The following is a 26,360-nucleotide window of genomic DNA, read 5'->3' on the forward strand; positions in this document are numbered from 1 at the left end:
ATATGCCTCCCCAGACCAACACTGAGCCACCAAAACGGTCATGCTGAACCATGTTACAGGCAGCAGACCGTTCTCCACGGCTTCTCCAGACCCTTTCATGTCTGTCACATGTGCTCAGGGTGAACCTGCTCTCATCTGTGAAAAGCACAGGGGGCCAGTGGTGGACCTGCCAATTCTGGTGTTCAATGACCAATGCCAATCCAGCTCTATGGTGCCGGGCAGTGAGCACAGGGCCCACTAGAGGACGTCGGGCCCTCAGGCCACCCTCATGAAGTCTGTTCCTGATTGGTCAGAGACATTCATACCAGTGGCCTGCTGGAGGTCATTTTGTAGGGCTCTGGCAGCGCTCATCCTGTTCCTCCTTGTACGAAGCAGCAGATACGGGTCCTACTGATGAGTTCCGGACCTTCTGCGGCCCTGTCCAGCTCTCCTAGAGGAACTGTCTGTCTCCTGGAATCTCCTCCATGTTCTTGAGACTGTGCTGGGAGACACAGCAAACCTTCTGGCAATGGCAGGTATTGATGTGCCATCCTGGAGGAGTTGGACTGCCTGTGCAACCTCTGTAGGGTCCAGGTATGGCCTCATGCTACCAGTAGTGACAATGACCCGAGCCAAATGCAAAACAGTGAGAAAAGATGAGTAGGGAAAAAATGTCCGTGGCCTCCACCTGTAAAACCATTCCTGTTTTGGGGGTCGTCTCATTGTTGCCCATCTTGTACCCCTGTTGTTAATTTTGTTAACAGCAAAGCAGCTGAAACTGATGAACAACCCCTCTGCTACTTACCTGACCAGATCCATATCCCAGGAGTGTCACTGACTTGATGCTAGACTTTGAAAGGAAGACTCAATTTTTTGAGCAGTGTATAACTAAAGGCAAAACTTTTTTTTGTTAGAGTGGGGAGGGGGATTATGCCCCCGGTCAGGTTTTTTTTTTTTGCTAAGCCACTCTCTCTATTTGTCCTGTATACAGGTATCCCCAAAAGGAATAGAGGGGAATCCTTCCACTAGGGACACCAGTTGTGGTGACAGCCAGGGATTCCCTCACTTCTTGTTGTGGCTATGGGACAGGATGTGAAGGGAAATCTCCCCAACGGGACACAGGTGTACAGTGCAGGCTCTGCAAGAAAACCTGACGTGCCGCTGACCTCCAGCTGTGTTCAGGAGGATCGGCCACAAGTTCCCTCCACTTTCCTTCTTTGTAAATGAAGGGGTGACCATCATACCCCCCACATTCTGAGGTACGGGGGGGTAATACTGTACAGTATAAAGGGGTGACCATCATACCCCCCACTTTTTGAGGTACTGGGGGGGGGGTAATGCTGTATAGTGTAAAGGGTTGACCGTCATTCCCCCCACATTCTGGAGGTACTGGGGGGCTAATACGATGGGGGGCACAGTCTCTGATGGGGGTGCTGCTTCTGACGGAGTGCGGCTTCGAAAGAGTGCGAAGCAGTTAAACACAGCAGTTGAACTAAAGCAGGAGAAAGACACAACAACAGCAAGAAACTCTACTGCATGCTGGACAGACTGCAAGCAATCACCCTGGGAAACATCTCTTACATGCCTGAGTCCCACTCTGTGTACCTTTATATAATACACTCCTCTTCATACGACTATCCTCTGTTCCCAAGATCTCACTTCTTTACCCCTCTGCTCCACCCCAAAACTTGCACATCTCCCCCTCATTGCTTTCATCTCCCTACTACTGCCCTCATCACCCCCAAAATGCCTCTTCTACTCCTCATTTTCCTCTCCTCCATTCCCAAAATCCATTCACTATATCCCTCTGCTCCTCCTAAACATTTGTATATTGTGTCCTCACTGCTTCCTTCGCCCCTCTATGGCACCCACCACCTCCTCCTATTATTCCACTCTCCCACTGACCCGAACACCTCCACTAGGAGTTTCTCACGCTCCTGCACATCCCGTTCCCATGCCACCTTTCTCACCCTTCTCCTCCTCCTAGCCGCGGGAGACATCTCCCCGAATCCTGGCCCTCCACCACCTCCCTCACCTGCACAACACCCTCCCGCCGCCATGTCCTACCGCAACCTATTATCTGTCCCCCTGCTCCCTAAAATCTCCCCCCCGTTTTCATGTGCACTCCTGAACGCCCGATCGGTGTGCAACAAGCTTACCGCCATCCACGACCTCTTTGTTTCCCGCTCCCTCAACCTCCTGGCGATCACGGAAACCTGGATCCAGCCCACTGACTCTACCTCCCCTGCTGCACTCTCCTATGGAGGTCTCACCTGGACCCACTCACCCAGACCTAACGGTCGTAAAGGTGGTGGGGTTGGTCTGCTCCTGTCACCGCGGAGCACCTTCCGAGTCCTCCCAAACCCCCCCTCCCTATCCTTCTCCTCCTTCGAGGCCCACTGCGTCCGACTATTCTCCCCAACCCCCCTGAAGATTGCTGTGATATACCGGCCTCCTGGATCCATACCCCGCTTCCTGGAAGACTTCTCCTCCTGGCTACCCTTCTTCCTCTCCTCTGAGCTACCCACCATCATTCTTGGGGATTTCAACATCCCTGTCAACCTTGACAACCCGGACACAGCCCGTCTCCTCCACTTAACCTCCTCCTTTGCACTTGCACAGTGCATACAATCCACCACCCACTCCGACGGTAATATCCTTGATCTTGTCTTCTCCAACCGCTGCGCTCCCCACAACCTCACTAACACCCCCTTCCCTCTCTCTGACCACAACCTGATCACCTTCTCTATCTCCTCGTCCTCCAACGCCTACCCCTCCAAATGTCACACTACTACCAGCCGTAACCTCCGCAACCTTAACCCTGCCCCCCTCCACTCTGCAGCTGATCAACTCCACGACCGCATCCTCCCCCTGTCCTGCCCCGACTTGGCTATGACTGCCTACAACAACGCGCTGTCAGCAGCCCTTGACTCACTAGCGCCTTTAACCACACGCAACATCAGACTCCGACCGCTCCAGCCCTGGCAGACTGATCACACCAAAACCCTCAAACGACGCAGTCGTGCCCTGGAGCGACTATGGCGCAAAACAAAATCCCAACAAGCTTTCACCTGCTACAAATCTGCCTTCCGCACCTACACCTCCTCCCTCCACGCAGCCAAACAAGCCTACTTCCTGACCCTCATCAAGGCCCTCTCCTCCAATCCTCGCCGACTCTTCTCCACCTTCAACTCTCTACTCTCTCCACCCCCACCTCCACCCAGCACCTCACTCACCGCCCTTGAGATTGCCAATCACTTCAAAAACAAGATTGACACAATTCGCAAGGACATTGCCGCAACTCACACGCCCTCTCAACCCGTCCCCTCTCACACAGCTACCCCCTCATCCCCCCTCCCCCTCGACATTACCCGCAGGGACTTCGTCACTGCTCAAACTCCCTCCGACCCCGTTCCCCCTCACTCAGCTACCCCCTCATCACCCCTCTCCCACGGCCCCACCACTGCTCTGACCTCCACTCCCACCCCACCCTACATTCCTCATACTGAAGCTCCCCCAACACTCCACACCTTTGACCTTACTACCATTGAGGAAGTCTCCAAGATCCTCTCTGATGCCCGCCTCACCACCTGCCCCCTCGACCCTATCCCCTCACAATTCCTACGACCTCCCTCCCCCTCCATCCTACGCTCCCTCACCCACATCTTTAATCTCTCCCTCTCCTCCGGCACTTTCCCCTCCCCACTGAAGCATGCACACATCACCCCCATACTTAAAAAGCCCTCCCTGGACCCCAATGACCCGAACAACCTCAGACCCATCTCCCTGCTCCCACTTACATCTAAACTCCTCGAGCGTCTCGTCTACACCCGCCTATGCTCTCACCTCAACGACAACAACCTCCTCGATCCCCTACAGTCTGGCTTCCGCCCCCTACACTCCACCGAAACCGCCTTACTCAAACTCTCCAACGACCTTCTAACCGCCAAAGCTAATGGCCACTATTCAGTGCTCCTACTCCTTGACCTCTCTGCGGCCTTCGACACAGTTGACCACCCCCTCCTCCTCAAAATACTACACTCCCTTGGCCTCAGAGATTCTGCTCTCTCCTGGCTCTCATCCTACCTGTCACAACGCTCTTTCAGCGTTACCTATAATGCTACCACCTCCCCCTCACTCCCCCTCTCTGTTGGGGTCCCTCAAGGCTCTGTCCTTGGGCCCCTTCTCTTCTCCATCTACACCTCCTCCCTTGGCCAACTCATACACTCTCACGGCTTCAACTACCACCTCTATGCCGACGACACACAAATCTATCTCTCAACCCCCCACCTCACCCCTTCGGTCTCTGCCCAAATCACACACCTACTGAGCGACATATCAGATTGGATGTCGCTCCACTTCCTTAAACTGAATCTCTCCAAAACCGAGCTCCTTGTCTTCCCCCCAGCCCGAACCCCACCCCCCATTGACTTCTACATCACATCCAACAACGCCAATATCAAACCCGCTCTGCAGGCCAGAGTACTTGGTGTCATTCTGGACTCCAACCTATCCTTCCAGCCCCAAGTCCAATCTTTAACAAACTCGTGCAGACTCCACCTCCGCAACATCGCCAAAATCCGCACGTTCCTAACCCCAGAAACCACTAAACAGCTCATCCACTCCCTCATCATATCACGACTCGACTACTGCAACTCCCTCCTCACTGGCCTGCCTCGCCGCTGGCTATCCCCGCTTCAGTCGATCCTGAATACGGCTGCCAGACTCATTCACCTTTCCAACCGCTCCATTTCCGCCACCCCCCTCTGCCAATCCCTCCACTGGCTTCCGATTGCGCAACGGATCAAATTTAAAATCCTAACACTGACGTACAAAGCTGTCCACCATACTGCCCCGAACTACATCACTGACCTAATATCCAAGTACCGCCCAACACGCACACTCCGCTCCTCACAAGACCTCCTTCTCTCTAGTTCCCTGGTCTCCTCCTCCCATGCCCGCCTCCAGGACTTCTCCAGGGTGTCACCCATCCTCTGGAACTCCCTGCCCCAACCCATCAGATTATCACCTACTCTCCTCTCCTTTAGGCGCACCCTGAAAACCCATCTCTTCAGGGAAGCCTACCTCACCCCCTGCTAACTTGCTGACCTCCTCCACTCTTCCTACCACTCCATCCCCCACAGCTATCTCCTCCTGTACCACTATCCCATCCCTTCTAGATTGTAAACTCGAAAGAGCAGGGCCCTCGATCCCCTCATGTTTTGCATTGTATTGGTATTGTTCTGTCACATGTTCTGTCCCCCTTTGTAATGTACAGCGCTGAGCGAACTATTGGCGCTTTATAAATACTGTATAATAATAATAATAATAATACAGGTCAGTATAAGCGGTGACCATCTTACACCCCACATTGAGGTATGTGGGGGGGGGGGTAATACTGTACAATATAAAGTGGTGACCATCTTACCCCCCCCCACATTCTGAGGTACGGGGGGGGGGTAATACTGTACAGTATAAAGGGGTAACTAACAACTCCCCGCATTCTGAGGTACGGGGGGGTAATACTGTACAGTATAAAGGGGTAACTAACAACTCCCCGCATTCTGAGGTACGGGGGGGTAATACTGTACAGTATAAAGGGGTAACTAACATACTCCCCGCATTCTGAGGTACTGGGAGGGTATTTACTGTACAGTATAAAGGGGTGACCATCATACCCCCCACATTCTGAGGTACGGGGGGGTAATACTGTACAGTATAAAGGGGTGACCATCATACCTCCCCACATTCTGAGGTACGGGGGGGTAATACTGTACAGTATAAAGGGGTGACCATCATACCCCCCACATTCTGAGGTACGGGGGGGTAATACTGTACAGTATAAAGGGGTGACCATCATACCCCCCACGTTTTGAGGTACTGGGGGTATTTATTGTACAGTATAAAGGGGTGACTGGCCTATACCCCACATTCTGAGGTACTGGGGGGGGGGGGGGTAATGCTGTACAGTGTAAAGGGTTGACTGTCATTCCCCCCACATTCTGGAGGTACTGGGTGGCTAATATAGGTCAGTATAAGCGGTGATCGTCCTACACCCCACATTGAGGTATGGGGGGGGGGGGTAATACTATACAATATAAAGTGGTGACCTTTGTACCCCCTGCATTCTGAGGTACCGGGCGGTAATACTGTACAATATAGAGGGATGACCATCTTACCCCCCCCCCCCATTGAGGTAGGGGGGGGGGTAATACTGTACAGTATAAAGGGGTGACCATCCTACACCCCACATTTTGAGGTATTTGGGCCAATACTAGTTGGTATAAAGGGGTGACCGTCTTACACCCCCCATTCTGAGGTACTGGGAGGGTATTTACTGTACAGTATAAAGGGGTGACCATCTTCCACCCAATATTCTGAGGTACCGGGGGTAATACTGTACAGTATAAACAGGGGGGGGGGGTGGAGGGAGTACTGTACAGTGTAATATAGGGGGTGACAATCACCCCCACACTATGTACAGTATATCTCCTCAGGGCCGGTGTACCGGCACTCTATGATCGCACTGTGTACTGTACAGTATATCTCCTCAGAGCCGACACTCTGCACTGTACACTGTATTCTCCCCTCAGGGGGACCGTGACGTCACATCCGCCCTCCTCCTGGTTACACAAGTGTGTTGGCGGGAAGCCGGCTGTTATACAAGCCGGTGCCGGGGATCCTCCATAGACAGACATGTCCGGACGGCGGAGACATCTCCCATCACCGAGAGCCGGGACAGGACAGGTGATGTACAGAGAGGAGGAGGATCGGAGTATCTTCTCTATTCTATGGACAGCTGTCTCTCTCTCTTCTGCTTGGACAGCTTGGCTTGCGCTCTCCCCTCACCTTCTTCCTTCTCCTTCTGCATCCCGGCTCCATTCACTGCTGTGCAGCACAGAAATCCATCATCCCGGCTCCATTCACTGCTGTGCAGCACAGAGATCCATCATCCCGACTCCATTCACTGCTGCGCAGCGCAGAAATCCATCATCCCGGCTCCATTCACTGCTGCGCAGCGCAGAGATCCATCATCCCGGCTCCATTCACTGCTGCGCAGCGCAGAGATCCATCATCCCGGCTCCATTCACTGCTGCGCAGCGCAGAGATCCATCATCCCGGCTCCATTCACTGCTGCGCAGCGCAGAGATCCATCACCCCGGCTCCATTCACTGCTGCGCAGCGCAGAAATCCATCACCCCGGCTCCATTCACTGCTGCGCAGCGCAGAAATCCATCACCCCGGCTCCATTCACTGCTGCGCAGCGCAGGGATCCATCACCCCGGCTCCATTCACTGCTGCGCAGCGCAGAGATCCATCACCCCGGCTCCATTCACTGCTGCGCAGCGCAGAGATCCATCACCCCGGCTCCATTCACTGCTGCGCAGCGCAGAAATCCATCACCCCGGCTCCATTCACTGCTGCGCAGCGCAGAAATCCATCACCCCGGCCCCATTCACTGCTGCGCAGAGCAAGGATCCATCACCCCGGCTCCATTCACTGCTGCGCAGCGCAGGGATCCATCACCCCGGCTCCATTCACTGCTGCGCAGCGCAGGGATCCATCACCCCGGCTCCATTCACTGCTGCGCAGCGCAGAGATCCATCACCCCGGCTCCATTCACTGCTGCGCAGCGCAGGAATCCATCACCCCGGCTCCATTCACTGCTGCGCAGCGCAGGGATCCATCACCCCGGCTCCATTCACTGCTGCGCAGCGCAGAGATCCATCACCCCGGCTCCATTCACTGCTGCGCAGCGCAGAGATCCATCACCCCGGCTCCATTCACTGCTGCGCAGCGCAGAGATCCATCACCCCGGCTCCATTCACTGCTGCGCAGCGCAGAGATCCATCACCCCGGCTCCATTCACTGCTGCGCAGGGCAGAGATCCATCACCCCGGCTCCATTCACTGCTGCGCAGCGCAGAAATCCATCACCCCGGCTCCATTCACTGCTGCGCAGGGCAGAGATCCATCACCCCGGCTCCATTCACTGCTGCGCAGCGCAGAGATCCATCACCCCGGCTCCATTCACTGCTGCGCAGCGCAGAGATCCATCACCCCGGCTCCATTCACTGCTGCGCAGCACAGAAATCCATCATTCATGTTAAATAATAGAAGTAACGCAAGAAGCAGTGAGGGCGCCATGATCCCCCGCCATGCGTTTACAGATGGATGAGGCGTTTTTGTACGTTGCAGCAGCGAATGCCAATTCACTCAGGTTCCCGCAAACGCACAACGGAACGCAGCCTCAGGCTTGTGTTGTGCGCGTTTGCAAAAAAAAAAGTTGCGTTTGCAGTGCCATTCCTTGTTGGGTCTCATTCACCCACACAGGAGTTGGGACGCGGTTTGCTGCGCATGCGTCCACCTCAGAGCCACGCGCAGGCAGCCCACAGCGCTCTCTCTCACGGGTGGGAAGTTATAAAGCAGCCTAAGGGCCGGTTCACACCACAGAAACGCACGCCAGATCCATTCCAGGTGCCTTTCTGCATGCACGTTTTTAATGCGTTTCAGATGGGGGGGGTTTGTGGCTTTTTCTTCTCCCCCTGTACTGGGGTCTGGTGCGGGTTTGATGCATTTTACCACATTCCAGTGCAGTTCTATGCATGAAAAATGCATCCATTCTACTTTTATTTTCTGGAACGGAAAGCACTGGTGGGAACTATGCCACTGAACACCCATGTAACCTTTCCATGGATTATGGATGCAAAAAAAGTGCTTGGAACGCATGTGGTGTGAAGTAACCCGAAGGATGGAGGTTGGCAGTTCATGGAATGCGACTTTACACTCAAAATAGTGCAGGAACCTGTATGTGTCCAAACTCACAGGTTAGTGTTAGATTTAGGGTTGGGGGTAATTGTTAGGGTTACTGTTCTAAACCCAACACTAGTCCTAACCCCAACCCTTACTACTAAACCAACCCTTAGCCCTGGATCTAATCCTAACCCTGACTCTAATCCTAACCCTTAGCCCTGGCTCTAATCCTAACCCTTAGCCCTGACTCTAATCCTAACCCTTAACCCTGACTCTAATCCTAACCCTTAACCCTGACTCTAATCCTAACCCTTAGCCCTGGCTCTAATCCTAACCCTTAGCCCTGGATCTAATCCTAACCCTTAGCCCTGGATCTAATCCTAACCCTTAACCCTGGATCTAATCCTAACCCTGACTCTAATCCTAACCCTTAGCCCTGACTCTAATCCTAACCCTGACTCTAATCCTAACCCTGACTCTAATCCTAACCCTTAACCCTGACTCTAATCCTAACCCTTAGCCCTGGATCTAATCCTAACCCTTAGCCCTGACTCTAATCCTAACCCTTAACCCTGGATCTAATCCTAACCCTTAGCCCTGGATCTAATCCTAACCCTTAACCCTGGCTCTAATCCTAACCCTTAGCCCTGGCTCTAATCCTAACCCTTAGCCCTGGCTCTAATCCTAACCCTTAACCCTGGATCTAATCCTAACCCTTAGCCCTGGCTCTAATCCTAACCCTTAGCCCTGGCTCTAATCCTAACCCTTAACCCTGGATCTAATCCTAACCCTGGCTCTAATCCTAACCCTTAACCCTGGCTCTAATCCTAACCCTGGCTCTAATCCTAACCCTGGCTCTAATCCTAACCCTGGATCTAATCCTAACCCTTAGCCCTGGATCTAATCCTAACCCTTAGCCCTGACTCTAATCCTAACCCTGGATCTAATCCTAACCCCTAACCCTGGATCTAATCCTAACCCCTAACCCTGGATCTAATCCTAACCCTTATCCCTGGATCTAATCCTAACCCTTAGCCCTGGATCTAATCCTAACCCTTAGCCCTGGATCTAATCCTAACCCTTAGCCCTGGATCTAATCCTAACCCTTAGCCCTGGATCTAATCCTAACCCTTAGCCCTGGATCTAATCCTAACCCTTAGCCCTGGATCTAATCCTAACCCTTAGCCCTGGATCTAATCCTAACCCTTAGCCCTGGATCTAATCCTAACCCTTAGCCCTGGCACTAACCCTAACTCACCTGTAGCGTTTATGATCATCTAGGATGTGTTGTGAAGACGTTCATAATGCGTCAGGCAACACTTCTTAAAACACTGTTTTTGTTTTGTTTTTTTTACAAGGTTAATATGTGAAATGATCGCTTTCGACGCTTTGCAACCACACCGTAAACGCACAGTAAACACCATACACGCATTTACAGTGTGGTTGTGGTGCGTTTCAATAGAAGGTAATGGGAGTTTCAAAGCGTCAACGCTTCCCATATTACGCAGGCAGCGGTATTTTTGCCGGACGCGACAGTGTGAACTCCTCCATCTGCTTCCTATTGTAACAAAGGGGTTAAAAAAAAAAAAAAAATTATATGTGAATTATATATAAATAAATATAAAGCGTCCCTCTCCTCCTGTGCTTGTTCGCAAAGTCGAACGCATGCGTAGATTGCGCATGGATATGTAAACTGTGATCGCACCACACGCTATTGTTGGGAACCTCAGAGAGAGAACAATAATTCTGGCACCAGACCTCCTCTAACCCTAAACTGGTAACCTGTAAAGGCTATTAAAATGTCGCCTGCGGACAATATTAGGTACCGCAGTCTGGCGCCGCTCCCCAAGCATGTGCAACATAAAAGTGTGAAATGTTCGGTGTTTATATAGTCAGCTTTTAGATTATACCAAAAAAGTGGGTATTGTGTTTTTGTACACTAAAATTTCTTAAAGTATATTCCCCCCCCCAAAAAAAATTGCATTTAAAATAACCGCTGCGCAAATACCGTGTGACCTACAAATACTGCAACACCCTCCATTTTATTCTCTATGACCTCTGCTTAAAAAAACCCAAAAAAACACTATAATTGCCAAAATATTTGGCTACCGGCCTTTCCACACACATGAACTTTAATGGCCCCCCAGTCTTAGTCCGTAGGGTTCACTATTGAGTTGGCCCCGCCCTTTCCACACACATGACCTTTAATAGCCCCCCAGTCTTAGTCCGTAGGGTTCAATATTGAGTTGGCCCCGCCCTTTCCACACACATGACCTTTAATAGCCCCCCAGTCTTAGTCCGTAGGGTTCAATATTGAGTTGGCCCCGCCCTTTCCACACACATGACCTTTAATGGCCCCCCAGTCTTAGTCCGTAGGGTTCAATATTGAGTTGGCTCCGCCCTTTCCACACACATGACCTTTAATGGCCCCCCAGTCTTAGTCCGTAGGGTTCAATATTGGTTGGCCCCGCCCTTTGCAGCTATAACAGCTTCAACTCTTCTGGGAAGGCCGTCCACAAGGTTTAGGAGGGTGTCTATGGGAAGGTTGGACCATTCTTCCAGAAGCACATTTGTCAGGTCAGGCACTGATGTCGGGGGAGGAGGCCTGGCTCGCAGTCTCCGCTCTAATTCATCCCAAAGGTGTTCTATGGGGTTGAGGTCAGGACTCTGTGCAGGACAGTCAAGTTCCTCCACCCCAAACTGGCTCCTCCATGTCTTTATGGACCTTGCTTTGTGCACTGGTGGGCAGTCATGTTGGAACAGGAAGGGGCCATCCCCAAACTCCTCCCACAAAGTTGGGGGCATGAAATTGTCCAAAATGTCGCCTTAAGAGTTCCCTTCTCTGGAACTAGGGGGCCAAGCCCAACCCCTGAGGAACAACCCCACACCATAATCCCCCCTTCACCAAACTTTACACTTGGCAGTCAGGCAAGTACCGTTCTCCTGGCCACCGCCAAACCCAGACACATCCATCGGATTGCCAGATAGAGAAGCGTGATTGGTCACTCCAGAGAACACATCTCTTATGCTCTAGAGTCCAGTGGCGGCATGCTTTACACCACGGCATCCGACGCTTTGTTATAATCCCACTAACAGTTGAGCGTGGAATATTTAGTAGCCGGGAAATGTCACGGATGGACTTATTGCCCAGGTGGCCACCTATCACGGGACCACGCTTGGAGTCAATGAGCTCCTGAGAGCGACCCATTCTTTCACCAATGTTTGTAGAAGCCGTCTGCATGCCTAGGGGATGGATTGTATACACCTGTGTCCATGGAGGGGATTGGAACACCTGAATCACATGATATGGAGGGGATTGGAACACCTGAATCACATGATATGGAGGGGATTGGAACACCTGAATCACATGATATGGAGGGGATTGGAACACCTGAATCACATGATATGGAGGGGATTGGAACACCTGAATCACATGATATGGAGGGGATTGGAACACCTGAATCACATGATTGGGAGGGGATTGGAACACCTGAATCACATGATTGGGAGGGCGGGGACAATACTTTTGGCAATATAGTGTAGTTTAATAGCAAAAAAAAAAAAAAAAGGTGAATTTTACATGTAATGGTTAAAAATAAAAAAACTTGGAGGTAGTATTTTAAACTCCACAGCACCAGAACACCCCCACATTCTGAGGTCCCGGGGGAGTTATACTGTACAATATAAAGGGGTGACCATCCTACACCCCTCATTCTGAGTTACTGGGGGGGGTAATACTGAACAGCAAAAAAAGGGGTGACAGTCATGCACCCCATATTCTGAGGTACTGGGGGTGGGGGGGTGGTAATACTGTACAGCATAATATAGAGGGTGACAATCACCCCCCCACACTCTGCACTGTACACTGTATTCTCCCCTCAGGGGGACCGTGACGTCACATCCGCCCTCCTCCTGGTTACACAAGTGTGTTGGCGGGAAGCCGGCTGTTATACAAGCCGGTGCCGGGGATCCTCCATAGACAGACATGTCCGGACGGCGGAGACATCTCCCATCACCGAGAGCCGGGACAGGACAGGTGATGTACAGAGAGGAGGAGGATCAGAGTATCTTCTCTATTCTATGGACAGCTGTCTCTGTCTCTTCTGCTTGGACAGCTTGGCTTGCGCTCTCCCCTCACCTTCTTCCTTCTCCTTCTGCATCCTGGCTCCATTCACTGCTGCGCAGCACAGAGATCCATCATCCCGGCTCCATTCACTGCTGTGCAGCACAGAAATCCATCATCCCGACTCCATTCACTGCTGTGCAGCGCAGAGATCCATCATCCCGGCTCCATTCACTGCTGTGCAGCGCAGAGATCCATCATCCCGGCTCCATTCACTGCTGCGCAGCACAGAGATCCATCACCCCGGCTCCATTCACTGCTGCGCAGCACAGAGATCCATCATCCCGGCTCCATTCACTGCTGCGCAGCACAGAGATCCATCATCCCGGCTCCATTCACTGCTGCGCAGCACAGAGATCCATCATCCCGGCTCCATTCACTGCTGCGCAGCACAGAAATCCATCATCCCGGCTCCATTCACTGCTGCGCAGCACAGAAATCCATCATCCCGGCTCCATTCACTGCTGCGCAGCGCAGAGATCCATCATCCCGGCTCCATTCACTGCTGTGCAGCGCAGAGATCCATCATCCCGGCTCCATTCACTGCTGTGCAGCACAGAGATCCATCATCCCGGCTCCATTCACTGCTGTGCAGCACAGAGATCCATCATCCCGGCTCCATTCACTGCTGCGCAGCACAGAGATCCATCATCCCGGCTCCATTCACTGCTGCGCAGCACAGAGATCCATCATCCCGGCTCCATTCACTGCTGCGCAGCACAGAGATCCATCATCCCGGCTCCATTCACTGCTGCGCAGCACAGAAATCCATCATCCCGGCTCCATTCACTGCTGCGCAGCACAGAGATCCATCATCCATGAAGAAAAAATATTTGCCTGGAAGTAACGCAAGAAGCAATGAGGGCGCCATGAAACCTCGCCATGCGTTTGCAGATGAGGCGTTTTTGTACGTTGCAGCAGCGCATGCAAATTTCACTCAGGTTCCCACAAACGCACAACGGAACGCAGCCTCAGGCTTGTGTTGTGAATGTTTGCAAAAAAAATGTTGCATTTGCAGTGCCATTCCTTGTTGGCGCTCATTCACCCACACAGGAGCTGGGATGCGTTTTGCTGCGCATGCGTCCACCTCAGAGCCGCAGGGCTCTTTCACATAGGTGGTAAGTTATAAGCAGCCCAAGGGCCGGTTCACACCAAAACGCATTCTAGGTGCATTTCTGTACGCACTTTTTTTGATGCATTTCAGATTTGTTTTTTTGCTGCTTTTTCCTCCCACTGTCCTAGGGTGTGGTGTGTTTTTGATGCATTTTACCACATTCCAGTACAGTTCTATTCAGGAAAAATGCAGTATGTTCTTTTTTTTTTTTTCTGGAACCTAAACGCACAAACTGCAAGCACTGGTGGGAACTATGCCATTGAAAACCCATGTAACCTATGCGTTTTGGTTGAAAAAAAAAACTGGAATGCATATGGTGTGAACTAGCCCTAAGACTAGGTTCACATCAATGCAAGCTGCAGTTGTTGCCTTTTTCCATGCGTTTTGATTTATTTTATTTTTTTTAGGCTTAGAGGAAAGTTTGACAGTTCTGTTCATGGAGTGCGACTTTGATGTGACTTTACACTCTCTGGCACCCCAGTAGCATCAAAGTTATGCAGGAGCCTTTATCTGTACAAAGTCGCAGGTTAGTGTTAGATTTAGGGTTGGGGTAATTGTTATGGTTAGTGTTCCAATCTCAACCCTTACCACTAACCCGAATTGTGACCCTTAATCTAACCCCTAACCCTTAACACTCACCCCTAACCCTAGCTTTAATCCTAGTTCTAGCCCTTAACCCTCAACACTAACCCTTAACCCTGACTCTAATCCCCAACAATAGCTTTAATCCTAGCTCTAACCGCGAACCCTAACAACCCCAAATCCTGGCTCCAACCCCAAACCCTAGCTCTCAACTCTAACTCCAAACCCTAGCTGTAACCCCTAGCCCAAATCTTGGCTATAATCCCTAGCCCAACCCCTGGCTCTAAACCCAACCCCTAGCCCAACCCCTGGCTCTAACCCCAACCTCTAGCTCTAACCCCTAGCCCAAACCCTAGCTCTAACCCGTAGCCCAAATCTTGGCTCTAATCCCTAGCCCAAACCCTAGCTCTTAACTCTAACCTTAGCCCTCAACTCTAACCCCAAACCCTGGCTCCAAACCCTAGCTCTAACCCCTAGCCCAACCCCTGGCTCTAACCCCAAACCTTGATCTAATCCTGGCTCTAACCCCAAACCCTGGCTCTAACCCCTAACTCAAACCCTAGCTCTAACCCCTAGCCCAACCCCTCACTCTAACCCCAAACCCTGGCTCTAACCCCTAGCCCAAACCCTAGCTCTAACCCCAAACCCTGGCTCTAACCCCTTGCCCAAACCCTGGCTCTAACCCCAAACCCTGGCTCTAACCCCAACCTCTAGCTCTAACCCCTAGCCCAAACCCTAGCTCTAACCCCTAGCCCAAATCTTGGCTCTAACCCCTAGCCCAAATCTTGGCTCTAACCCCTAGCCCAAATCTTGGCTCTAACCCCTAGCCCAAACCCTAGCTCTTAACTGTAACCTTAGCCCTCAACTCTAACCCCAAACCCTGGCTCCAAACCCTAGCTCTAACCCCTAGCCCAACCCCTGGCTCTAACCCCAAACCCTTGATCTAACCCCTGGCTCTAACCCCAAACCCTTGATCTAATCCTGGCTCTAACCCCAAACCCTGGCTCTAACCCCTAACTCAAACCCTAGCTCTAACCCCTAGCCCAACCCCTCTTCTAACCCCAAACCCTAGCTCTAACCCCAAACCCAGGCTCTAACCCAAACCCTAGCTCTAACCCCAAACCCTGGCTCTAACCCTAGCCCAAACCCTGGCTCTAACCCCAAACCCTGGCTCTAACCCAAACCCTGGCTCTTTACTCTAACCCCAAGCCCTAACCCTAGCTCTAACCCCAAACCCTGGCTTTTAACTCTAACCCTAGCCCCTAAACCCAACCCCTAGCCCTTAACTCAAACCCAATTCCCCAACCCCGAACACTAGCTCTAACTCTAGTCCTTAACCAACCCCTAACGCTAGTGTTTAACCCCTCTGCTGTTCTTCATGGAAGACTTGTACCAATTGATTGCGGGTCAAGGCAATTTATACGCACAACAATACAGGACCGCCACACCCAAATTCAGCTCTTGCCAGACAATCCGCATGGAAACCTAGCACGGTTTCCAAATTTAAAACTTTTTTGGATCGAACCCTCAACATGGGCGATACAGAAAAGAATGAATTGCGGCCATATTGGTCCACAGATCTGATTCATCATATGTCCGTGTTCTCTGCTGGTACAGTGAAGGAAATGCGTATTTGCTCCCCGGCTGATTTTGAATGTTTGCCCCTCACACAGAAATGATCGGTCTAAAATTCAAATGTTCGGTGTAACACTGAGAGACAGAATACAACAACAAATTCAGCAGAAATGCGTCTAACAAATGATGACGGATCTGCATGTTCATGAGGGAAAGAAGGATTGGATCCCCTTCACAAAACATGACTTAGTACTTGGTGGCAGATCCCTTGTTGGCAATCACAGAGGTCAGCAGGGGATCAAATACTTATTTCCTTCACTGTACATACAGTTGTGTTCAAAATACTAGCCGTCAGACATCACTAACCGGATCAATCTCTGTTTTTGGGGGAAATGATATTTCTACATGGCAGATAATTTCCTAGCAGGTGTAGTAGAGTCATAGAAATCCAACAGACCTAACAGTCATGACATGCATGCTGCTGATTCTGTGTCATTGAATCACTCATTGAGGGGCGTGTTCAAAATAATAGCCGTGTGGAGTTCTATTAGTGACGTCATTCATTCTTTGAAAAACAGGTGGCAATTATTGCCCTTATTTAAGGAAGGAAGGCAGCAAATGTTGGACATGCTGGTTACAGTGCATTTCTCTCTGAAATTCTGAGGAAAATAGGTCGTTCCAGACATTGTTCAGAAGAACAGCGTACCTTGATTAAAAAGTTGATTGGAGAGGGGAAAACATATAAAGAAGTGCAGAAAATGATCGGCTGCTCAGCTAAAATGATCGCAAATGCTTTAAAATGGCAACCAAAACCTGAAAGACGCGGAAGAAAGCGAAAAACTACCATTGGAATGGATAGAAGAATAGCCAAAATGGGGCGGACTCAGCCAACAATCAGCTCCAAGAAGATGAAAGAAGGTGTGACGTTCCCTGTGAGGACTCAGCCAACAATCAGCTCCAGGAAGATGAAAGAAGGTGTGACGTTCCCTGTGAGGACTGTTACAATTAGAAGACGCCGATGTGAAGCCAAGATATCTGCAAGAAGTCCCCGCAAAGTCCCACTGTTGGGAAAAAGACGTGTGCTGAAGAGGTTACAATCTGCCAAAGAGCACATTGACCGGCCTAAAGAGAAATGGCCCAACATTTTGTGGACTGATGAAAGTAAGATTGTTGTTTTTGGGTCAAGTGGGCGGAGACAGTTTGTCAGACGACCCCCAAACACTGAATTCAAGCCACAGTACACTGTGAAGACCGTGAAGCATGGTGGTGCAAGCATCATGATATGGGGAGGTTTCTCATACTACGGTGTTGGGCCTATTTATCACATACCAGAGATCATGGATCAGTTTGAATACATCAGAATACTTGAAGAGGTCATGCTGCCTTATGCTGAAGAGGAAATGCCCTTGAAATGGGTGTTCCAACAAGACAACGACCCCAAACACACCAGTAAATGTGCAACATCTTGGTTCCAGACCAACAAGATGGACGTTATGGAGTGGCCAGCCCAATCCCCGGATCTTCATCCAATAGAAAACTTGTGGGGTGACATCAAAAATGCCGTTTCTGAGGCCAAACCAAGAAATAGAGAAGAACTGTGGAATGTGGTCCAATCATCCTGGGCTGGAATACCTGATCACAGGGGCCAGAAGTTGGGGGACTCCATGCAACACAGATGTACAGCAGTTCTCAGAAACAGTGCGACTACAACCAAATATTCATGAAGTCATTCAAAGGAAAGCAAAATCTTCAAACATTTCTCAGTTTATATAGTGAATGTTGGAGTTTGTAAAGAATACAAACACATTTTTTTTGAACCGTCTAATATTCACTTTTCTTCCATTTTTTTTAGAGGAACAACACAAATTTGATGTATTTTTCTTCATGTTGTGATTTGGAATAGAATGTGTCGTGTTCCCAATGCATTTGTGTGGATGGAAATAAAAGCTATTAGAAGGATTTTCAGCTTTATTCACTTTTTTCAACACACTGCTATTATTTTGAACACAACTGTATATATATATATGCACACAGCTTAGTTTTTAGACGCTATTACTTGCACGTAAACCAATTAATATGAACATAAAAAGGTGCAGTGCTACAATATGCGAGAAATCTTGATCAATTATTATTATTATTATACAGTATTTATAAAGCGCCAATAGTTGGCTCAGCGCTGTACATTACAGAGGGGGACAGAACATGTGACAGAACAATAACAATACAATGCAAAACATGAGGGGATTGAGGGCCCTGCTCCTTGGAGCTTACAATCTAGGAGGGAGGGGGTGGTGGCACAGGAGGAGATAGCTGTGGGGGATGGAGTGGTAGGAAGAGTGGAGGAGGTCGGCAAGTTAGCAGGGGGTGGGGTAGGCTTCCCTGAAGAGATGGGTTTTCAGGGTGCGCCTAAAGGAGAGGAGAGTAGGTGATAATCTGATGGGTTGGGGCAGGGAGTTCCAGAGGATGGGTGACACCCTGGAGAAGTCCTGGAGGCGGGCATGGGAGGAGGAGACCAGGGAACTAGAGAGAAGGAGGTCTTGTGAGGAGCGGAGTGTGCCTGTTGGGGGGTACTTGGATATTAGGTCAGTGATGTAGTTCGGGGCAGTATGGTGGACGGCTTTGTACGTCAGTGTTAGGATTTTGAATTTGATCCGTTGCGCAATCGGAAGCCAGTGGAGGGATTGGCAGAGGGGAGTGGAGGACACTGAGTGGAGGCCAGTGGAGGGATTGGCAGAGGGGGGTGGAGGTCACTGAATGGAGGTCAGTGGAGGGATTGGCAGAGGGGGGTGGAGGACACTGAGTGGAGGGATTGGCAGAGGGGGGTGGAGGACACTGAATGGAGGCCAGTGGAGGGATTGGCAGAGGGGGGTGGAGGACACTGAATGGAGGCCAGTGGAGGGATTGGCAGAGGGGGGTGGAGGACACTGAATGGAGGCCAGTGGAGGGATTGGCAGAGGGGGGTGGAGGACACTGAGTGGAGGGATTGGCAGAGGGGGGTGGAGGACACTGAGTGGAGGCCAGTGGAGGGATTGGCAGAGGGGGGTGGCGGAAACGGAGCGTTTGAAAAGGTGAATGAGTCTGGCAGCCGTATTCAGGATGGACTGAAGCGGGGATAGCCTGCCGTGAGGCAGGCCAGTGAGGAGGGAGTTGCAGTAGTCGAGTCGTGATATGATGAGGGAGTGGATGAGCTGTTTAGTGGTTTCTGGGGTTAGGAACGTGCGGATTTTGTCGATGTTGCGGAGACGGAGTCTGCATGTTGCGGAGACGGAGTCTGCATGTTGCGGAGGTGGAGTCTGCATGTTGCGGAGGTGGAGTCTGCATGTTGCGGAGGCGGAGTCTGCATGTTGCGGAGGTGGAGTTTGCACGAGTTTGTTAAAGATTGGACTTGGAGCTGGAAGGATAGGTTGGAGTCCAGAATGACACCAAGTACTCTGGCCTGCTGGGCGGGTCTGATAGTGGTATTGTTGGATGTGATGGAGAAGTCAATGGGGGGTGGTGGGGTTCGGGCTGGGGGGAAGACAAGAAACTCGGTTTTGGAGAGGTTCAGTTTAAGGAAGTGGAGTGACATCCAGTCTGATATGTCGCTCAGTAGGCGGGTGATTCGGGGGGAGACCGAGGGGGTGAGGTGTCGGGTAGAGAGATAGATTTGTGTGTCGTCGGCATAGAGGTGATAGTTGAAGCCGTGAGAGTGTATGAGTTGGCCAAGGGTGGAGGTGTAGATGGAGAAGAGAAGGGGCCCGAGGACGGAGCCTTGAGGGACCCCAACAGAGAGGGGGAGGTGGTAGCATTATAGGTAATGCTGAAGGAGCGATTCAATCAATGTATATAAAACTTCCAGGTGGATATGGCGCGTAATCAGGCGCACAAATGAGAAGTGATAATTGCAGTCTAATGAATAAGTATTCAAAACAGAGGTGCAGGCTTGACTTGATTAGGTCAGCACTTCTCTTGCTGTGGAGTCTTCCTGTATCAGGCTTCAGGTCGGCTGTAGCTCTGAGCTAACTGGTCATAGAGACCCCCAGAGGAAGCGTGGATACATGTGAAGCTGGTGTCCAGATGAGGGATCCTTGCTCCAGGCTGGCTGTTCCATTTAAAGGGGCCCCACAGAGTCATATTGGTTCAATGCGCATTACCTATGTGCATCTGGTGAGTGCGCATTTATACATTGCTGCACGGATTCTTATCACGAGGATTTTCTTATGGGAAATGCCTACGAAGTTGAAAGTTAACCACTTTTATTGCTGACCTAATCAAGTCAAGCCTGTGCCTTTTTTTTTTTTTTTGAACACTTCTTATTCATTAGACTGTGCAATTATCACTGATTAAGCGCCATGTCCACCTGGAAGTTTTATATATATTGATTGTATCTTTTTATTATTGATAGATCAAGATTTCTCACATATTTTAGCGCTGCACCTTTTTATGTTCATGTACTTTTACTAGGTTTTGGGATTCCTATGTCGGTGCATTTGCAGCTGGTTATATAACTACTCTATTTATATCTATTATTGAGCGCTCGCTGTACAAAATTTATTTTTTCTCAATTAATATACATGTAGTGGGATTTTTTTTTTTTTTAACCAAAAGAGATGTAACAGAATACATTATGGTCTAAATTTATGATCAACTTTTATTGGATATATTTTATAACCAAAATATAGTTTCACTGACATCCCCGGTGACACCAATACAGTGATCAGTGCTAATAAAAAGCACTGACACTACTAATGGCAATGGGCAGGAAGGGGTTAACATCAAAGGGTTAACTGTGTGCTGTGTGTGGTTCACTGTAAGCATGCTGCTATGCAGAGCCATACAAAGCAGTGTGCAGGAGCTGACTGGAGAGATCTGTGTTGTTTATACACGGGTCTCTCCCCCGTCACTGATGCTTGGTGATCGCCGGGTGCTGCCGGGGAATTGTGGGCTGGGACCCGGTGATCAACAGCCGGGTCCGTGAATGGCAATGTGGGTAGGACTCGCGCCCCCTACCCGGAAATGCAAAATCGTGTGTGTGTGTATGTATGTATATATATATATATATATTTTTTTTTTTTTTTTTTTAAATATATATATATATAATCAGTGTTTCTGGTATTGGGTGGCGTCAAAGCGGTTAATTACACAGGTTCTGAGGCTAAGGTGGTAATTAAACGCACTTACCCCCAGTTCACATACATGCGGCTGTGCGGGACACGTTTTGCGCAGGCATGAGAGCCCTTTCATTTGAATGGACTCGCATGCCCTGTAACACACAGAGAAGTCGTCCCGGCACTTTTTCTGAAAACGCAGCCGAGGTTCCCACTACGGTTGCGTTTTCCAATGTGGGTGGCGTGCCATTAGAATTAATGGCACCGTCCCGTGGATCCGCATTTCTCTGTGCGGGTGGTGCGGCTGCACCACAGCAAAGACACCTAGGTGTTTTTACTGCGCTTTCTGGGCGTTTTTTTAACCACCTTCCGCCCGCCACATAGTAATAGGACGGGCGCAAGGTGGTTCTCTCGTTCTGGGAGGACGTCATATGACGTTCTCACTGCGCATGCTTGGCTCAGGGAGTGCGCGGCGATCGGAGGTGCGCTGTGTCCCTCGCACACAGCGGATCACGGAAAGAGCCGAAGTTGTTGGCTCGATCATGTAATCAGCTGTTTCCAATCACAGCTGATTACATGTAAACAGGGAAATGCCGGTTATCGGCATTTCTCTCCCATCGAGTTGTCACGCTGACAGAGGAGAGGAGAGCCGGTGATCGGCATTCCTCGGAGGGGACATGTACACTGATAGTCAGGGCACCGATGATCAGTGTGCCCTGATGATCAGTGTAGCCCCAGCAGTGCCACCTGTTAGTGTCCATCAGTGCCTTATGTCAGTGCTCATCAGTGCCTCGTGCCAGTGCCATATCAGTGCCTTTGTTATATTATTAACAGTTTTTAAAGGTAGAGCTCGCTAGATAATCTATTACACACATATCAGTGCCCATCTGTGGTGCCTTTCAGTGTCACCCATCAGTGCCAGTCAGTGCTACCTATCATTGCTGCCAATCAGTGCCACCTATAAGTGCCAGTCAGTGCCGCCTAACAGTGCCATGTATCAGTGCCATATATCAGTGCTGCCTTTCAGTGCCCATCAGTGATGCCTGTCCATGCCCATCCGTGCAACCTACCAGTGCCTCCTCATCAGTGCCCGTCACTGCAGCCTCATTAGCGCACATCAGTTAAGGAGCAAAATCACTTATTTACAAAATGTTATAACAAAAACTAAGAAACTTTTTTTTTTTTTAATTTTTTGTGGTTTTTGGTTTGTTTAAGAAAAAATAAAAATCCCCGAGATGATTAAATACCACCAAAATAAAGCTCTATCTGTCACAAAAAAAATGATAAACATTTCATATGGGTTGCATGACCGCGCAATTGTCATTCAAAGTGTGACAGTACTGAAAGCTGAAACTTGGCCTGGGCAGGAAGGGGGTAGAAGTGCCCTGTAGGCAGGAAGGGGGTAGAAGTGCCCGGTAGGCAGGAAGGGGGTAGAAGTGTCCTGTAGGCAGGAAGGGGGTAGAAGTGCCCGGTGGGCAGGAAGGGGGTAGAAGTGTCCTGTAGGCAGGAAGGGGGTAGAAGTGCTCGGTGGGCAGGAAGGGGGTAGAAGTGCCCGGTAGGCGGGAAGGGGGTAGAAGTGTCCTGTAGGCGGGAAGGGGGTAGAAGTGCCCGGTAGGCGGGAAGGGGGTAGAAGTGTCCTGTAGGCGGGAAGGGGGTAGAAGTGTCCTGTAGGCGGGAAGGGGGTAGAAGTGCCCGGTAGGCAGGAAGGGGGTAGAAGTGCCCGGTAGGCAGGAAGGGGGTAGAAGTGCCCGGTAGGCAGGAGGAGGGTAGAAGTGCCCGGTAGGCAGGAAGGGGGTAGAAGTGCCCGGTAGGCAGGAAGGGGGTAGAAGTGTCCTGTAGGCAGGAAGGGGGTAGAAGTGTCCTGTAGGCAGGAAGGGGGTAGAAGTGCCCTGTAGGCAGGAAGGGGGTAGAAGTGTCCTGTAGGCAGGAAGGGGGTAGAAGTGCCCTGTAGGCAGGAAGGGGGTAGAAGTGCCCTGTAGGCAGGAAGGGGGTAGAAGTGCCCTGTAGGCAGGAAGGGGGTAGAAGTGCCCTGTAGGCAGGAAGGGGGTAGAAGTGTCCTGTAGGCAGGAAGGGGGTAGAAGTGCCCGGTAGGCAGGAAGGGGGTAGAAGTGCCCGGTAGGCAGGAAGGGGGTAGAAGTGCCCGGTAGGCAGGAAGGGGGTAGAAGTGCCCGGTAGGCAGGAAGGGGGTAGAAGCGCTCGGTAGGCAAGAAGGGGGTAGAAGTGTCCTGTAGGCAAGAAGGGGGTAGAAGTGCCCGGTAGGCAGGAAGGGGGTAGAAGTGCCCGGTAGGCAGGAAGGGGGTAGAAGTGCCCGGTAGGCGAGGGGTTAAAGGACACATGATTTAAAAACTGCACCAAAAATGCTTCTCAGAAGTGTTAATGCGCGTTTCAGGCGTTTTTGCATTGATTTCAATGGGAAGAGGCATTTTTGGGGCATTTTTTTAACTTTCCAAATATGCCCCAAAGATGTTTTTACACGGCAGGCACAAAGCCTCAGTGTGAACACATACATGGATATACATTCACATACACAGGGAAGCAGTTTTCTTGAGCTTTTCAGGCATTTTTTTTGTTTTTTTTTTACACAAGAACATTTGAAAAACTTCTCGGTGTGAGCTCGGGTCCACATACATGCGGCTCGGTATATCGCATGTGATTTGCATAGGAACCACACTGCATTCCTGTACATATCACAAGCGATTTGTGCGGTGCGATTGGAGTCGTACATTACGTATGGCTCTATTTACAATGCACCTGCATGAAAAACGTGCAGAACCCTTTTTTGGTCGGCACTAGAATCGGATCGCACGGGTATTCACACCTATGGGATCCGATTCTGCACGTCGCACCGCGTTTTCCAAACTCATTTTGGGGTGTTGTTAACATGCACACCCGCAGTGGTTCGCATGAACGGGGTGCGATTCTGATGCGGTGCGGAATTCGCACAGAAAAATGCAAATTCTGGACGCACATTCACCTCGCCCCTCTGACTGCATCACCTGTTGTGAACATCACAGGGGCCGTTGCACTTGCGCCATTGTATTTCAAGTATATTACAGCAATTTACACCACTTTTAGCAATTTTAAAGCATTTCGTGCAAATTTTTGCACCAAATTCACCAGCACCGCACCGTTCGGCCTCCGCCGTCACTGATAACTCCTCCCCCGAGCTCCTTACCGGCTCGGTGATAAATAGGCAATATAGTTGCTCAGATTTGCATTTTGTCTCAAACAGGAAAGCACACCAAATATTGGGAAGACCACTGATGGAGAGTCTGCACTTTCCTCCCTGGATTACGACGTGATGTCCACACCCAGAAAGAAGGGGCAGAAGAGGAAACATCCGATGGAGGAGGACCGGTCTATAGAGGGCAGTGCAGGGAAGGCAGCCTGCCTATCGTTGGAGAACAGCTGTGTGAGGAGAACTCTCAGCATTGTGCTGTCTGGCCTGAAGGCCGAACCCGAGAACCCGGAGGAGTCCGAACCCGAGAACCCGGAGGAGTCCGAACCCGAGAACCCGGAGGAGTCCGAACCCGAGAACCCAGAGAAGGGTGAACCTGAGAACCCGGAGGAGTCCGATCAGGTGAGACGTCTCAGGTGTTCATTCTGCAGATGCCTTTTTATATGGAGCAGTTATAACGTCAGTGGGGGGTGGTATTTATAAACAGTATTTCTGTGCATTGTACGGTGTGTAGGAATAGTGATTGCGGTTTATAAAGTAAATTATACAGTTGCTATTTTTTAATTTTTTTTAGCTTCTCTGAATTTTACAAATGTCCCCCCCCCCCCCCCCCCAGGGTCATTGTCATACCCTGGGCTTCCTTTTTTCTCAGGCAAAACTTTTTTTTTTTTTTTTCCATTTTGGGTAGAGCAAGGGAGCGTTATAACTAGCGGTGCACTGAAATAAAAATTCTAGAACCAAAACCGAAAATTCTGCATGCATTTGGCCAAAAACAAAAATGTTTTTTAAAAAAAAAAAAAAAAAAATTTTAATAAATGTGTTCTTTTTGACTTTTTAACCACTTCCAGTCCGGACGCTTTCCCCCCCTTCCAGTCCGGACGCTTTCACCCCCCTTCCAGTCCGGACGCTTTCACCCCCCTTCCAGTTCGGACGCTTTCACCCCCTTCCAGTCCGGACGCTTTCCCCCCCCCTTTCCAGTCCGGACGCTTTCCCCCCCCCCCTTTCCAGTCCGGGCGCTTTCCCCCCCCCCTTTCCAGTCCGGGCGCTTTCCCCCCCCCCTTTCCAGTCCGGGCGCTTTCCCCCCCCCCTTTCCAGTCCGGGCGCTTTCCCCCCCTTTCCAGTCCGGGCGCTTTCCCCCCCCTTTCCAGTCCGGGCGCTTTCCCCCCCTTTCCAGTCCGGGCGCTTTCCCCCCCCTTTCCAGTCCGGGCGCTTTCCCCCCCTTTCCAGTCCGGGCGCTTTCCCCCCCCTTTCCAGTCCGGGCGCTTTCCCCCCCTTTCCAGTCCGGGCGCTTTCCCCCCCCTTTCCAGTCCGGGCGCTTTCCCCCCCCTTTCCAGTCCGGGCGCTTTCCCCCCCTTTCCAGTCCGGGCGCTTTCCCCCCCCTTTCCAGTCCGGACGCTTTCACCCCCCTTCCAGTTCGGACGCTTTCACCCCCTTCCAGTCCGGACGCTTTCCCCCCCCCTTTCCAGTCCGGGCGCTTTCCCCCCCCTTTCAAGTCCGGACGCTTTCCCCCCCCCTTTCAAGTCCGGACGCTTTCCCCCCCCTTTCCAGTCCGGGCGCTTTCCCCCCCCCTTTCCAGTCCGGGCGCTTTCCCCCCCCCTTTCCAGTCCGGGCGCTTTCCCCCCCCTTTCCAGTCCGGGCGCTTTCCCCCCCTTTCCAGTCCGGGCGCTTTCCCCCCCCTTTCCAGTCCGGGCGCTTTCCCCCCCCCTTTCCAGTCTGGGCGCTTTCACCCCCTTCCTGTCCAGGCCAATTTTCAGTGCTATCACACTTTGAATGACAATTGCGCGGTCATGCAACACTGTACCCATATGAATATTTTTAGCATTTTTAGAGACAGATACAACTTTATTTTGGTGGTATTTATTCACCGCTGGGATTTTTATTTTTTTGCTATGTAAATGAAAAAGTCCAAAAATTTTGAAAAAATAGTGTTTTTCTTATAAAATTTTGCAAATAAATAATATTTCATCAT

General features: G+C 50.8%; 1 protein-coding gene across 1 annotated transcript; it reads left to right on the plus strand.

Annotated features, from left to right (window-relative positions):
• Positions 1 to 12,665: 12,665 nt before the first annotated feature.
• LOC149427350 (uncharacterized) lies at positions 12,666 to 24,793 on the plus strand (the record flags this gene model as incomplete). The annotated part of the gene is made up of 2 exons (XM_089668101.1): positions 12,666 to 12,768; positions 24,446 to 24,793. Coding segments are annotated over exons 1-2 (399 nt in total), but the record flags the coding sequence as incomplete, so codon positions are not given.
• Between the last annotated feature and the right edge of the window lie 1,567 nt (positions 24,794 to 26,360).

This window comes from Staurois parvus, unplaced genomic scaffold (genome assembly GCF_062004578.1).
Source record: "Staurois parvus isolate SC_StPar_1 unplaced genomic scaffold, SC_StPar_1.0 ptg003849l, whole genome shotgun sequence".
NCBI classification, from domain to species: domain Eukaryota; kingdom Metazoa; phylum Chordata; class Amphibia; order Anura; family Ranidae; genus Staurois; species Staurois parvus.